Here is a 15931-nt window from a genome sequence, read left to right as displayed (position 1 = left end):
GGAACTCCAGCACTCACATGTACAACCGCCTCGATCCAAAAACTCCTCAAGCTTGAGCCACGGGTGCCATCTATTCTTTTTTACAATGATGCCAAGAATCCGGAACGATGATCGATTCGATGTATGCAAATTCGCATACGTGGTCACATAAGCACCTCGGTGTCCATGCCGCACAGAACCTGTGGGTGCCTCTAATATGTATCCACTCTTATTCCTTACAACGCTAACAATCCGGGAAAATAGTTCATTCGATACATGCAATCGGCTGAAAATCAGACGCCTCTAATATGCATCTGCGCCTGTTCGTGTGCAACTTCAAATTGACAGATAAACACCTCGTACCGCTTTTGCTTGTGAACTGATATCAACTCAAGTGTGTCGGGTACTTCCCATCTCTACTATGTGTGGAGCTCGACTGACCATTCTCAAAACCGGCACGTTACCCCCGCTCGCGTCATTTCTACCCGATTGTAGCCCCCGACTCCAGTGGCTAATCTAAAAAAAACTTTTGATTGACGATAAGGGATACGTTACTCTTACATACCTCCCACGTAACCCAGTGGACATGTTTATGTAATTTTTATGTCAACATGATTTCCTTCAATATCATACTTTATATAAGATATGACTCCTGAATAAATCATATATGACTCATTATTTCACACTCATCTACGTCAGATACTTAATAAAAATGACATACATATGATGTCAATTTGACATAACGTTAATATAATGAGGATAGTTAATTTTTTTATTCATAACTATTACTTTTTGCTGATTTATACCAGACATCATGCAAATATTATGTAATGGAATAGAACACAGACGTACACCTTACACAACAATATCACGCAATACGATACACTTAAAACTGCAACATGGTACAATACATTATTCAGATCTACTATAAACTTATCACCCGAACGTAAAAATATATAACAAATTAATTTGATAACTCCTATGTAATACTAAACTTGAAATCCTGCATCATCTACGAGAAAAAATATCATGGAAAAGACTCGGGAAAAATCAATAAAAAATAATCTTTCTGTAAAACTATATTTGGAAGATGGATTTTACTTTTGAAAGTTGAAATTACAGAGAATGGAAACACTTTTCTTCAATAGAATTTTTTATTCTTTGATTAATAAACGACAGTTCTTTTTCACCAGGGGTGACTTCATGTGACTGATATGGACGTATATACCCTTGTAAATAATTTTTTTTCGTTTTTGTTTTTGCCTATATTCTGATTAATGTGGGAGGTCAAAAACATATGTCAATAAGGGGACGGTGAAGCATTTGAATCTATTGTCAACATAAAAGAAAAAATATGAAATCAATGGACAGGCTTACAAAAAAATAATCGAGTACGATAATATATGTGACATTAACTATAAATGGAAAAAATTAAATATAAATAAAATATAAATTAAACATAAATAACATCTAAATAAAACGCGAATGAAAAATAAATGAAATATAAAGGGAATATATATAAAATATAAATAAAATGTAGATGAAATATAACTAAAATATAAATAACATATAAAAACTCTTTAAATCCTTTCCATTGTTCTAACGATTAAAATTACACATTCATTCCAAACATTCACAAATAAATTAAGATAAAATACGCCGAAATTCACATTGGGATCTCAAATTGTCTATAGTGATGATGTAAAATTTGGTCAGTCATGAATATATTAAAAATCACTTATCTCTTGATTTAATACTCGGCAACAGCTCCGTCGTGTAATCGTCCACCCATGTGATTTTGCCAGTCTTTTTATAAAATTTGGAATCCACGATCTTCGTAACTTTTCTTCGCGGCGATTCCGTAATGACGTTCAGATTCGTATGGATATTAACTGGCGAGGTCGATGTGTGAATTTTATTTTAATTCTCGTTTACGATGATCAAATAATCACTACGGGGAATTATAAACCGTTTGGTTGGGCGTCTTCCCGTAGACTCGTTCAAATGCTAAGCCGTTTCTCCCGCCTAACGCCTGAATCCAGATGGCTGTGCTAGGCAAAATTCCGCGGGCACTTTTGAATTTATAATATCGTCACACCCTGATATCTGCATATATTTCTATATTAGAAAAAATTTCACGGGAATATACGGGATATCAAATCTCTATTCGTAGGTACAACAACAAAATTATCTTTCTTTTCTGATCTTATCTAAACATTTTCTTCCCGTATTTCAACTTGGTATTCACTTTAATGAGTTGGTGACGGAAGCATTATACTTTTCTTTACATGTATCAGCGATATTTTTGCTTGACGTGCAATATAACTTTAGATTCATGTAGGGCGAATGCACCAACAACATAACACTGACCAATGACTGAATGGGACTAGGGAAAATATAAGCTCTGTGCAACTGCGTTGTTTTCATTGAACATTTTAAGATGGCTGCAGGTGCATAATGATGATAACTGAAATTTTTCCTTACCTCGTACAATTTATAGCTTCTGGCAACACACGAGTATTGTCGTTATTGTTTTAACCAAGTTCTGCAGCGAGACGACTTCACCACTTCTTCCGATTATACGTTTGGTATTCGTGAACTTTTTGTGAAACTTCATGCGGTATGGATCGGAAATTTTTTCAACTTTTTTATTACAAGTGAACACCTATGTGTTTTCCGCACTATTCGTACGAAAAACACGGTATTGCTGTTCGTTTGTCTATAGACCTCAAATCAAGTATGAAAAGAATGTGTGACCACATTTTTTTCCAGTCTATTGTAGGATACGATTGATTGAGAAAATTAGCCAGTCATACACCAAATACCTGTACCGTGACGGACAAATTTTAAACTAATTCAGCAAGAAACGATGTACAGAAAAAGATTTTTAACCTTGTTGAAGTATTGTCGATATATGATATGTCACCGACCAGAGACGCAGACGACACCACGTGACACAATATTTCAATAGTAATCAATAAACATAGGCACTCGAATGGCGGATTATATATTATACTAGGGGCTTCGCCCCTGCGCGCTTCGCGCGCCAACCCCATCTCGGCGCTACGCGCCTCGGGCACTCGGCGCTGCGCGCCTCGTTGTTCGGCGCTTCGCGCCTCACTATTTCCTTACGCATTGTCTAGTAGACAGGCGAATTCCTTCATGTTGATTTAATGACAGGTCCTGCACTTGCTGTCCACTTCAATTCCTTCTGTGCTTACTTTTCTTTTTTTCATCAATCTAAGCTTCCATTCGTTGGTTGAAAATTGGTGTTCCTTCTCTATTGATATCTATCTATCTCCTTGACTTGCTGAATTATTTTTGCTACCGCTCTGCCCGTTATTCTCCAAAATCACCTTCTTTATATTATTTTTTTCTCTATATTTATGTTGCTGTTCACTCCGTAAAACACCTCTTTCTCTTGTGGTCAACATCGATCATGGTCGTCCTCTTGCCTGGTAATAGGAATATTCGTTTATTATTATTCTCTGGCTTATTTGGTTCTTCGCACTTAAAATTTTATTTTTCTTTTTCCTTTGTGATACTTCCGACCATCCACCATCTTCATCGCCTTGTCTGCTGGTTGAAACTCCTCCTTTCTGTTCGTTGGTTGAAAAGCCAGTATGATATTTTTTGTTCGCTTCCCTATATTTTCGCTGCTGTTCCCGTCGTCTAATTTTTCGCTCTTCTATGTACATCACATTGGTTGGTCGTCCTCTCGATTTATTTTCCGAATCAATCATCGCAATCGATTCTTCTAATTCTTCGACACCCTTCGTTGAATTATTTTTACTGCCGCTCTGCCGGTTATTCTCCAAAATCACCTTCTTTATATTATTTTTTTCTCTATATTTGCGTTGATGTTCATTCCGCAAAACACCTCTTTCTCTTGTGCTCAACATCGATCCTGGTCGTCCTCTTTCCTGGTTATACGAATATTTGATGGATATTATTCTATGGCTTATTTGGTTCTTCGCACTTACAATTTTATTTTCCTCTTTCTTTTGTGATACTTCCTACCATCCACCATCTTCATCGCCTTGTCTGCTGCTTGAAACTCCCCCTTTCTCCATTGTCATCGTAAATCCTGGCTGTCCTTTTGACTGTTTGGTGATATATTTAGATTTACTATTATTTGATTGTTACTTTTCGTACTTATTACTCACTATCTGAATTTTATTTTGGTTCTGCAAGACATCAAAGTGTCCACTGTCTCCGTCGCCGGTGAAGAGTAGCGAGAATTGTGTTCCATTTCGTGATCCGATCCGGTGTGGATGAATTTGTTCTTCGCGATACACGATTAAACATATCTTAAAAATGTCCGCAGCTGCGTATATTGCATTTTTATACATATGTGATTTGTAATCACCAGGTGACCTAATCACAGCACCGTTTGACTCATTACCTGTAATAAAACCCGCAAATGTAGACCAATTATCCACTATATTTGAAACGATACTCAGTCTCACCTCTGCGTGTCGATCCTGAGTGCCGTATACACGATACGTCAACGCGCGATAAAGACAATTCCCGTCGGGAATCATCTTGATAATTTTCGTTTGCATGTTCATTTTTTGCGCGTCAGAAACAGATACCTATAAAGATATTTGTCAAAGACTGTCATAAACAGCCGATGACAGCTGTCAAAGGGTTTGCTAGATGCTTTTTGTTTTGTTTTCGTGATCTCACCCCACCGCCAACTTCATGCGTATACTATTGTTATTATAATCTTTTTTTACTATTGTTATTATAATCTTTTTTTACTATTGTTATTATAATCTTTTTCTACGTTCATTTGTTTGAAACTTTTTTATTAGATAGAGAGATATCTGTCAGTATTCGTTTTTCCGTTGTGACCACATCATCGACATGCGGCACCAAATATTGACTGTGTATACCTACAGCCTCAGAATTTATATTGCACGAGTGAATCAGAGTAGGTAACACACTTGCATAGCACTTGTGTAACTTATGATAGATTTTTACGAACTTTAATGTAACTAAAGCAGCAAGGAAACTACATTGGAGCAAATTGATAATACGATATGGAGAACTCATCCAAATCCTGCATGGATAGCAATAGCTTTCGAAGAGGGAACAATTCAAGATGGTGTGGATATGGATCAAAATGGATGCCACGTGTGGTGTTAGAAAGTTTAATTACCCAGAAGCGATATCAACCACTTGATTTGGTGCTCGGTTGATGTTGAACTTCTTTGGTCTACTGTTTGACACTTGTGACGTTCTCTTTATTTATTGCGTTTTATCGGCGTTAATTATATCACGTGAGAGAAAAAGTTCGTAAAAAGTTACTTGAGTCACAGAATAAGGAAACGAAAATCACTGCTACGAGGTATTATGGACCTCCCGTCCCACCTTCTTCGCATAGAGTGTGTCGTCCTAACCTTCGTGTTTCGCTCTGTTAAATTTTTAGACAACACTAGTCAACCACTTTGTATCCTTTCTTGCGTCCCAATTGCGTCCCATCGACTAGTTTATCTCAAAAAATTTCTCTAAATATTGAAGAATTGCTCTCTCAAATATAAACCAGATAGTCGAGAAATACTTCTCATATGAACAAATAGAAATTTCGGGTTCGATTAAGGTTTGAATGGAAATTGGTACTCAAATGCTGAGAGAAAAATGTCCAAATGTAAAGCCTCGTTATTACCCAAGTCTGCTGTCTCAGCCGGATGAAGAGCTGATCAATATTCACACGGGTAATTTCATATTCCAGTGGCAATGAACGCTGAAGCCCGATTATGTAATACTTGCTGAATATTTCAAATTATTTAGAGAGACACGAGCTCGTCATGTCTTCATACCCAGTTAGTCTTCCAAGTTTTGATAACTCCGTGTACATGAAATTTCCCGGGGCTTCGTTTCAAGAAGGGTTCACAGTATCAATACAGTATTGGACGTGCGCACCACGATGGTATAGGATACCGTCTATCTGCAATTGAATTCTCCGGCTTACCGAATGGAAGTTATTCATATTCCAAAGCCATACTCTATCGATTGCTATTTCACCATGGTAGTCTAACAATTGCGGTCTTACTTGCATGCAACCAGCGGAGATTAGGTCGAGTTTGTACATGGAACACTGAAGATCCAATCACCCCACGTTTATGCGCCAATAGTAAGGATATAGACAGGAGTTTGAATATACTATACGCATTGGTTACTGTAGTTGTCTCATAATGTTACTCCGAACGTTACGGGATATGTTCTTCGATTCCAATTGCACGATGTTTACTCAGGATTTTTCATGTACTTATCATTATACATTCACGATGCTGCTATCAAACTAGCTATCTAGCTTCGACTGGTACCAATCAATGTCTGAGGAAATAGTCCAACGTTGTGTCGTCTTCACAACATCTCTTCCGAGAAATCTCTGACACAAACCGAAAACAAAATCTTACTCCCGTCACGATTCTGCACGAATATGGCAGATCCAAAGAAAAACTGGACTTCAGTCACCTGGGCTTTACTTGGGGCTTTTTAGTTACATCTGATCCGTCTATTGTATCACCCACAGAACACTCCCAGTGGCAAATGCTCTTACATTACCATCCCTTTATCCCGATTCTCATAGTAATGGAAACATTAATTTCATGACGACTTCGACCAGAATTATGAAATATGACAATCTTTTATCATAGTATGTTTTGAATCAAAGAGACGACTTCTAATTAGTCCACTCACATTCGATTTCACGAAGTAGGTAAAATCTAATTTTACAACTACAGCTTGCGAGTCCTCCATCGGAGTAAGACGGTGATAGGTACTGGCGAAGGAGAGTAGTGAGATGAAAAGAAAAAGTAGGGGAGAGAGTGATATGGATGGAAAATTGGAGCGTACTACGTGCAGAGCTTGAGCATTGTTGGGGTTCGGTCTTTCAATAGGCATTACTGGTTTTCAGACTGGATATGGGAAGTTTAGAAAGTAAGTTTAGCAGGACTGGCGAAGACGGACTCGGCGAGATGCGAAGAGGCGGGTGACGCCAAGACAACTCGATTTCGACTTTTAATGCAATTCGACGACCGCCGAGCCGGGCTCTGCAGGACTCGAGTTTTTCCCATTATCTATCTCAGATATAGTCTCACCGCTACTCGGCCTCCTCGAATAATTGGCTACTCTCCTAGAAAAATACCATCCAAATGTCTTTGGATTTCAAAAGATCGTCAATACTTCTTGTTGAAGACTTTCGGATCGGGAAAACGGAAACTAAAAATTAACTGTAAGTTCAGATGAAGAACGCTCGAGCAATTATGGAACTAATTTGTTTCAATTCTAAGGAAAAATCAAACGAATCCGCAGGCTTCATTTTTTGTGCCAATGATTGAAAACTGCGGCAAGGTTTTCGTCATAAACATTTCGAAGTTAACCTCAACATCAAACTAAAGCCTATCCATAAAACTCGCTTACTTAACTATTCTGACTTATTCTGTTTAATTGCAAAAATTTTCCCGAGTCGACCCAGTGAACACGTTTATGTAATTTTGACGTCATTCATTATCGTGCTCTACATAAGATATGACTCCTGAATGAGACAGATACTAACGTAACAAAAATGACACGGAAATGATGTTAATTTGACTTTGTGACGACACATATCTGACATCCTTTCTCGTAGGTAGTTCAACAATTCAAAAGTATATGTAGAAGTTACCAAATAATTCTATTAAATATTTTTAAGTTTGAGTCATAAGTATTTAGTAGATCTGTATAACGTTTAAAACTGCAGCATGGTACAACACATCATTCAGATCTACTATAAACTTATCACCCGAACGTAAAAATATATAAAAAACTCAATTTCATAACTTCTATATATACTATACTTGAAATGTTGCATCATCTACGAGAAAAAATATCATGGATAAGACTCGAAATAACTCATTAAAAAATAATCTTTCTGTAAAACTACATTTGAAAGATGGACTTCACTTTTGAAAGTTGAAATTACACAAAATGGAAACACTTTTTTCAATAGACTTTTTTATTCTTTGATTAATAAATGATAGAATTTCTTTTCACCGAGAATGACTTTATATGACCTGATATTCTCACACGTTTCTATATTAGAAAATCTTTTACAGGAGTATACAAAATCATACGCGGACATATCTGGCTGTATGTATTAAAACTTGATTTCTTATTGACATATATGATCTGCATATCATAAGATCTATTGACGAGATGAAGACGTTATTTGTAGTCGTATATGGCCGGATATAGCTGTAAATGTTTAGATTTCATTAACTGATATTATGTAATCTGATATGACCATATGTAAATATATATATGTATATAAAAATGAAATTCTATCGAAATATTTTCTGATATAGACGTATATAAGAATATTAGGGTATATATGTCCATATCAGGTCATATCAAGCCATATCAGAGAATTATATGGGCCTATCAGACTACACATGGGCTTATCAAAAATTTTTTCACGGGGATGTAATAAAGCTGACGACTCTGTGATATAACTACTCTGGCGAATTGTTCTCAATAATTGAATATTTCGATGGTGAAGAAAAAATTTGTATTTGTTTTCTTCAGTTATAATAAAATCGCTAAGTATATATTTATAAATATCTTAATTCCTACATTCCTTATGTCAATTGGTTAAACATTATACGATTTTCAATGTCGAAGAACTTATTCTACGGTGGAATTTCAAGATTCTTCGAAAAAAATGAAGAACTTTTTTTGTTATTGGAGAGACAATACGAAATAAAATATTACCTATTGTGTAAAATGATTTCATTGCTATGTGAAACGTGCATAGCAAATTGACTTCAGTATTGTATCATGGCGTTATGTAAATATTATACAGCACTTAAATCATTTCATAACGTAAAATTAACGTCACGTTTTAAGTCAGTATAATGTCAGAATGATATCATATAATTTTGCATCACATCTGAGCCACAAAGCATGTCACTATTATGTCTATAATTTGGTTACGCACCTACGACCTATTGATGATGTAAAATCAAGGTCATGTGTTCACTGGGGAGTGCCGTTTAGAGGTGCGTGTACCAATATTAAACATCACTTCGAACGTCGGAGCTGTAATCTTTCAGAGGAAGGCAGGCTTCGAAAACGATGAACCGATCAAACGGAGCCATTACCGGCTTACGCCCACGCAACCTCTATAACGGACGGTGTCGATGTACACCAAAATTTTATTTTAAGAATACTTTCTTATTTTTCAAGTTCAACGTACTTCGTGATCTCAGCAATATTTTACTGAAAAGACTGAATTTCTCTTAATGATATCATACGTTGTAAAATTTACCAAATATGGTGATCAACTATCGCAAAGGAAATATTTCTTCGACTTGGTTATTCAATTCGTCAGAAAAGTGGTCGGTACAATAATTTGTGTCATCAAGTACGTAGAACCATAATTTTTTTAGTTAACTAAACATTTCTGTCGCTAAATTTGATTGATGCAACGCATTTTTTAAAATCTTTTGTGTATCCGTAACAGGAAACTGCAGCAAATAGAAGCGAAACGAAACACAAGTCACTTTTATTATATTTCACTTGATAAAATTACAGCTCACGAATACTGAAAAATATTGTATGAAGTCAAACTAAAAATACAGGTTCGTCTAAACGGTAACCACGTTAGAGTTTAAATTCAATTTGTGACCATCTAAACAACGTTTTGTTGAATTATTAATCAACTCAAACTTATTTACCGTTATTTCGTGCGGAAGATTTTGATCTTAAGAATAGAATTTTTACAGACATTTGCGCTGACCTTTAAAAACTTTATAATCACCTTGGATTAGGTTCTTCAGTTACATGAATGCAGAAATTTCACAATATTTGTGCTTCTGAAATGAAAATGACCAACAATTTAAGCAGCTCAGAATCAAGATTTTAGTGGTCAATCGGGGTGAAAATATATTCCCATAAAGATGTGTCAATTTGACCACCCTTACGTATGTAATACATTGTACAAGGCTTATACCTCGACACCGTTGTGACATGCAAAAAACCTCTGAGTCTCATCGTGAGCAAAAAAAAGATTGGAAGAAATGAAAAGAGGAAAAGTTTGGACGGGGAAATCGTTGACAATATTACAGGAGATGAGCGAAAACAGTTACGATGCTCGCGAAAACTCTCCAATTAAAATCTTCCGGCAACTTTCGGCGACTTTCGCATCACGTTTCCCAAATTCGTTTTTATCGAACGAGAATTCTCTTGGAATGGGATTGATCTGATAATGTTTTGGAACAGATGAGCCTCAACCAGTAAAATTTTTTTTCAAGCAATACTTACAGAAAGAATGTATGTGAGGAATGTTTACATGTTGGAATCTTACGCTTCTGATGGGAAGCACGTAAGACGGTCAAAGACCGTCTAATAATTGAAATGCGGATATGCATTATCATTAGTTACGAGATCGGGTGCTTAAGAGACGTCTTACGTGCTTTCCATCAGAAGCGTAAGATTCCAACATGTAAACATTCCTTACATACATTCTTACATCGCGTGCTTAAGAGACGAAAAATTTCTTTTGGTAGTTGATGAACGCGGATAAATTTTGTAAAAAGCCGGCTCAGGTCACTGATTTTTACGAAGTCGTTCTACCAATCGATCAATTGACAAGTTCTTGGTAATTTATAAATTTTATTCAAAACACAAGTGACTATGGCCAGCATCTGAATAATATAAATTATGATTGTCATCTCTCAAATGAATTTAAAATTCTTCCAAACGTTGATTATTTTTTAGTAAGTCATTCAGTCTAAGTATTTTTCTAGAAGCTCTTTTCAACGTTCAAAAAAATGGAAGAACAAACGAAAGCAGCAGACTCCCTTAAGACTATTTGAAAACATGTTCCTTCCACATGACATCTTCTTCATTCGCATTTGACAACGTAGTCTTGTGCTAAACTTTTGGAAAATGAATGATAAATCTACAGTACCACCAATGTACAGCTGTCGCGTTCGGTACTAAACCGAACAAAAACTTCTATCCAATTAAAATGCAAATACAACAAAGTTTGTAACAACTGAGAGCCATTGAAAAAAGAGTTGTACAGATTTGGGAACATTTTTAGCGAGGGCACGCATATATGCTAGTCTTCTTACTCCTCGATACTGAGTTGTCCTCGCTTCCTTTTTACCTCCCATTCATCATTCAAGCGTTTCACGCTAGTACTTATCAACGCTCAAGTTTCGTTCTTTCATCCTGTTTCTCATTTATTTTTACGCACAGCTATCGAATTGTCAATGACTTCTTGTCTCTCGTTCATACTATTGCTGTTCCAGAAATAACTCTCATCAGTATGCCGTACGTATCATAGGGTCAAGCGTTACTTAAACTTGGCCGCATGATGGGCGGAAACATGGTTGAAACCACTTGCAAAGAAATGTGAGTAGGGATGGTGTTTAGAGAAATCATAGTTTCCGCCGGGTATAAATAAGCCCTCGGCATAGAAAGATTAACTCATCTTAGTCCAAATTCTACAGTAATACGGTCGATTGGTGACAGCATTATTATATAAGAAGACGTAAGTGACAGATTTTGAGTAAAAATTACTTTATCCTATCTAACTAAGCCTGTACTCTGTGTATTCTCTCGTAATAATTTGACCATTTCACATATTCATTACGGCGGCCATTCAACCTGTTTCGTCGAAGTAATGAGGGATATTATAACATAAGATACAAAATTTATAGAATCATGTTTTTCAATTGCAGTGCATTTCCTGGAATTTCAACGTAAGTTTTTCGACATGACATTTGGATGCCGAATCATTTGGATATTGCCAATTGTATTGGCCTGCGCTGGGTTATCTTCGGCTGGTCTGAAAACTAAGCACGAATGGAAATACGTCGACTACGTATGGGAGAACGATAAGCAAAAACAAGATGCCATCCACATGGGGGTTTATAACTACGCAACAATCGTGATATTCGACCATCAGCCACTGCCAGGTACTTTTCTTCCTAATCGTGAACTTTAGAACTATTCATTATTAGGATAAGTTGGAATGAATAAGAATATCATAGGATGTTGTACTCATATACTATCTGACCATTATCATATGACTCTTTCAAAACTTTATCTACACCAGCTAGAAGTAATCCAGCTCAAACTTTAACTGTTACGCATATGGACTCCGCTTGATAGCGAGATGAAAAATTATGTTTGTCAATAACAAGTTAGATTTGAACAATAACTATCTGAAAGCTATACCCGTTATTATCGATTCACAAGAAAGTTGAATTTCTGATCACCATAAGTGTGAGGCTAATGTTCAAGCCGGTACTCACTGAAAATGTTCTAAGTTCTATACATCGATGTTAATTTTGAGGAGTTCAGAAAACGAGAATATCTTTTTCTTTTCCATTCTATGACTACAATCTCTTCCGATCATTTTGGCGCGAGAACAACTGATAAATTCGCAAAATTGGGCTCAGCTTGGGTGTGGTACATATTTGCACGCGCTTTCCTCTAAACAACATTGGTCATTACTTTTGCCACGATGACTCAAAAACGCTTTGACATATCGCCTTAATTTTTATTTTTTTCTTCCAAAAATGAAGGTATCAACCTTCTCTACGAAGCGAACCTAAATCCATGTGAATTTTTCTACAATTGTCGTTGTTATTACAAGAAATGTCATTCGGTTTTCCTTTTTTTTTTAATTTTAGCCGCCATTTTTTATTTACATGTTATTTCAAAAATTTCACGTCCGGTCTAAAAAAAAACATTCCCCGAAGGAAATGGTGGTTTAAAATTTCCGAAAACTCTAACCGTTCACTCGGAATCGTGGATATAAGGGAGTAGCGCATGAGATGCGTGGTCTTGTTTATCTGCCCATATCTATCTTGAATATTTATATTTTTCAAACTTTGACCCCTCAACTTTATAGCCAACACTCTAATACGAACGTTACAAAAAAGAAAATGTGTGTATGTTGTTTCAGTTCTCCAAAAATACCATTTGATTTTTATCACATTATCGGCACATTTTCGCTCCCTAATCTCCTTAAATACAACTTCTCACCGCAAGAAACAACTTTGAGTAATTGTATTATACTGATTTTGATTTATTATTTTTACAGATGGTCGACAAGTGATAACAACTCCGAAATTCTCCAACAACCCTGCTACGTTATCGATAGTTTCCAATAAAATCGGTGACGGTGGTCCGTTGTTGGCTCCCTACCCAGATTGGAGCTGGCATAAAGCATCGGGAGACTGCTCCGGCATCACGAGCGTTAACAGAGCAGTCGTAAGTATATAGGTATAATATCGCAAGACGTTTCTTGGGTATTCAGTATCCTTACGTGCGGTGTTTGAATATTTACAGATCGATAAGTGCAACAGATTGTGGATCGTCGACTCTGGTACAATCGGAGACGAGCGGGTGTGCCCGGCAAAAATTCTCGCCTTCGACTTGAAAAATGATAGGCTGGTAAAAGAATTTCAACTCTCAGATGATCTGATGCGCAGTCCTTACAATAATTACAAAGGACTGCTCGAAGTACAAATCGTAGAATCGTCTGCCGACGCCTGCGATACATACTGGGTAAGTCAACTCTTACAATCAATTTCGGTATGATGCCGGATGCTTTCGAAACTTAATCGTTATCGACTTCTGCAGGTGTATATCGCAGATGGGCGGAGTTATGGTGTAGTAATTTACGATGGAATGGACGCGTGGCGAATCGACGAAAAAGTCTTCTTCCCGACCAAACAAGGCTCGCAATTCAGTATTGCTGGAGAAAATTTTACTTTGGAAGTTGGACCTTCTGCCTTTTTGATAACCCCAGACGGATTTTTAAAAGAGCCCTACATGATTTTTAAAAGCCTATCCAACTTCAAATCGTGGGCGGTTACTTTGAGGGAGTTGCACAGTTCTAAGTGTGGGAATGAAGTCAACCTCTACGTCTCCAATTACACAGGATCGAGTCAAGAAGCAGGGAAGGGTTATTCAAAAGATGGCGTCCTCGTAACTGGTTTCGCTCAGCCAAGGCAACTCGTGTGTTGGAATCTACAGTACCCTCTGGAATCAGAATACGTCGTACGTATGCCATGTTTCTTCATGATAAAAATCATTAGCTAGATCTTTTTCTCTAGTCAAATGATGTTCATTATCAATGGACACCACCTCATTGCTTATAGAATACACTGGCCATGGATTTGATGACATATTTCGCGAATCTGCAACTCACACGTATTATAACGAATGATTTCAGGGTGTTCTGGCGCAGAATGACACTACCTTGCAGTACATTAACAGCGTCAAACTGATCACGGAAAATGGTTGTTCAATCGAAAAACTTTCGGTCATGACAAACAGGTTCCAGAAGTACATACTGAAGACTATGGATTTCACGGAAGTTAACTTTAGAGTTATGACGGCTGACTTCAATGCCCTCGTCAAAGGCACCGTGTGCGAGCCGACAGGTCGCCCTGTAGTTGTAAATAGTATAGTGGAAAAGGAATACTTACCTCTATAGGTTACGTAAGCCTGTCTCCAACATGGAGTTCCTTGTTCCTCTTTGTGTTCTTAAAATAGTCCAATAGCTCGGAACACGAGATTTATGTATTCGACAGATATATTGAAACATTGAAATATACATTGGTTGAAGAATCGTATTTCATTAGTGCACAACATCCCTCGATCATACCAAAAATAAAAATAGGACTACGACAAAGGTTTCCAGCCTGCTACGATCAGTTACAGGTTGATGAATTCTCGATTTCATCAGTAGCATCCTTCGAAGTAAATAACCAATTAACCTCACGTTTTTTATCGTCATTCATTGAACGCTCACGGAGATCAGATGGATTTGTTGCTTAATTAAATCGGGAAGGTTAGAAATGAGTAAAAATTGCCAAGAATGTAGGTATACTTTACGATAGTCGCTGTTTCATAAAATTTCGAAGTTCTTGTATATGGTATTGCAGAAAATTCCAACTCTTGAGGGAAGCATGGTAAAAGGTTATGTTTTTAAGTAAATAAAAATTAAATTAATTAATTGAAATGATCATTGAAACTGTAAGATGTCTCGGATTAATCTCGAAATACTTCGGATGTATCGCTTAGAAAAAACCAAGGTGTGAATGAGGAAGGTCGACAATGCATAAGTTTCAGCATCCTAAAAATACGAAGCTGAAGCAATCACGAACAATAATAGACCGGGAGCCCGCAACAAAAAGCACGTATGATCGGCTCATGGCTAAAACTTTTTGAGAAGCTAGCCAGTGTTATGAGTAACAGGGAAACGCAACTATGGCGGCCTGTCAGTGTCATCGTTGCGGTGCGCAATTTTTTGAATATGTCGGAAAAAACCATGCCCTTGGGTGATGAGGTCACAGTCAATTCTTGTTTTATATTGTTCATTAGATAGCCAAAGTCTGAAGGAGTTGTATGCCATACCGATACGGCGTCATAAACTGGCCACCATACCTAATTAAACGTGTGATTTTTTTTTGCCTTTTTTAAATACTTTCTCAGAGCTAATTTTTGGAACAGTGATAGAAAATCATGTTTAATCAACGAATATGACCATGCCAGCCTGATCCGGCGTCATTAAGTATCCGCCATACCGGTTCAAAGATGTCAAGTTCTTCACTTGCCCATGTATCCATGGAGGTCTTGAAAACCAACCGCCATACTAGTACCGATCATACGTGCTTTTTGTTGCGAGCTCCCGATCTATAAACCACTGTCGAGACCTTTTTCTGCCGAGCTTTAGTAAATGAAAGAAAGTGTCCGGTTGTTTGAGAGGAATACAACTTCGAAGTATAATCAAATCCATTATTTAAGTTACATTCCTTGGGCTGTACCTGCTGATGGACATATTTTCAGACTACCCTCTGCAAGTTTTGAGGCAGCAGTCACGGAAATTTTGGAGGTACAGCGTTTATCCTGAGTTGAAGTTTTGGCTCAGTGGCAG

General features: G+C 37.1%; 2 protein-coding genes across 2 annotated transcripts in view; both read left to right on the top strand.

The window, feature by feature from the left end:
- The window catches only part of LOC124188036 (alpha-2A adrenergic receptor), a 253740-nt gene that overhangs the window by 225851 nt on the left and 11958 nt on the right, over positions 1-15931 (top strand). The gene's annotated exons all lie outside the window — the stretch shown is intronic.
- Positions 11455-14627, top strand: LOC124188037 (major royal jelly protein 1-like). The gene is made up of 6 exons (XM_046580305.1): positions 11455-11527; positions 11718-11954; positions 13088-13257; positions 13336-13554; positions 13630-14049; positions 14225-14627. Exons 2-6 carry the CDS (start codon positions 11753-11755, stop codon positions 14486-14488), a joined length of 1275 nt encoding a protein of 424 aa, XP_046436261.1. The 5' UTR covers positions 11455-11527; positions 11718-11752; the 3' UTR covers positions 14489-14627.

Source organism: Neodiprion fabricii, chromosome 1 (genome assembly GCF_021155785.1).
Source record: "Neodiprion fabricii isolate iyNeoFabr1 chromosome 1, iyNeoFabr1.1, whole genome shotgun sequence".
NCBI classification, from domain to species: Eukaryota; Metazoa; Arthropoda; class Insecta; order Hymenoptera; family Diprionidae; genus Neodiprion; species Neodiprion fabricii.
Note: the sequence above shows the minus strand (reverse complement) of the source record. Positions and strands in the feature narration are given on the sequence as shown.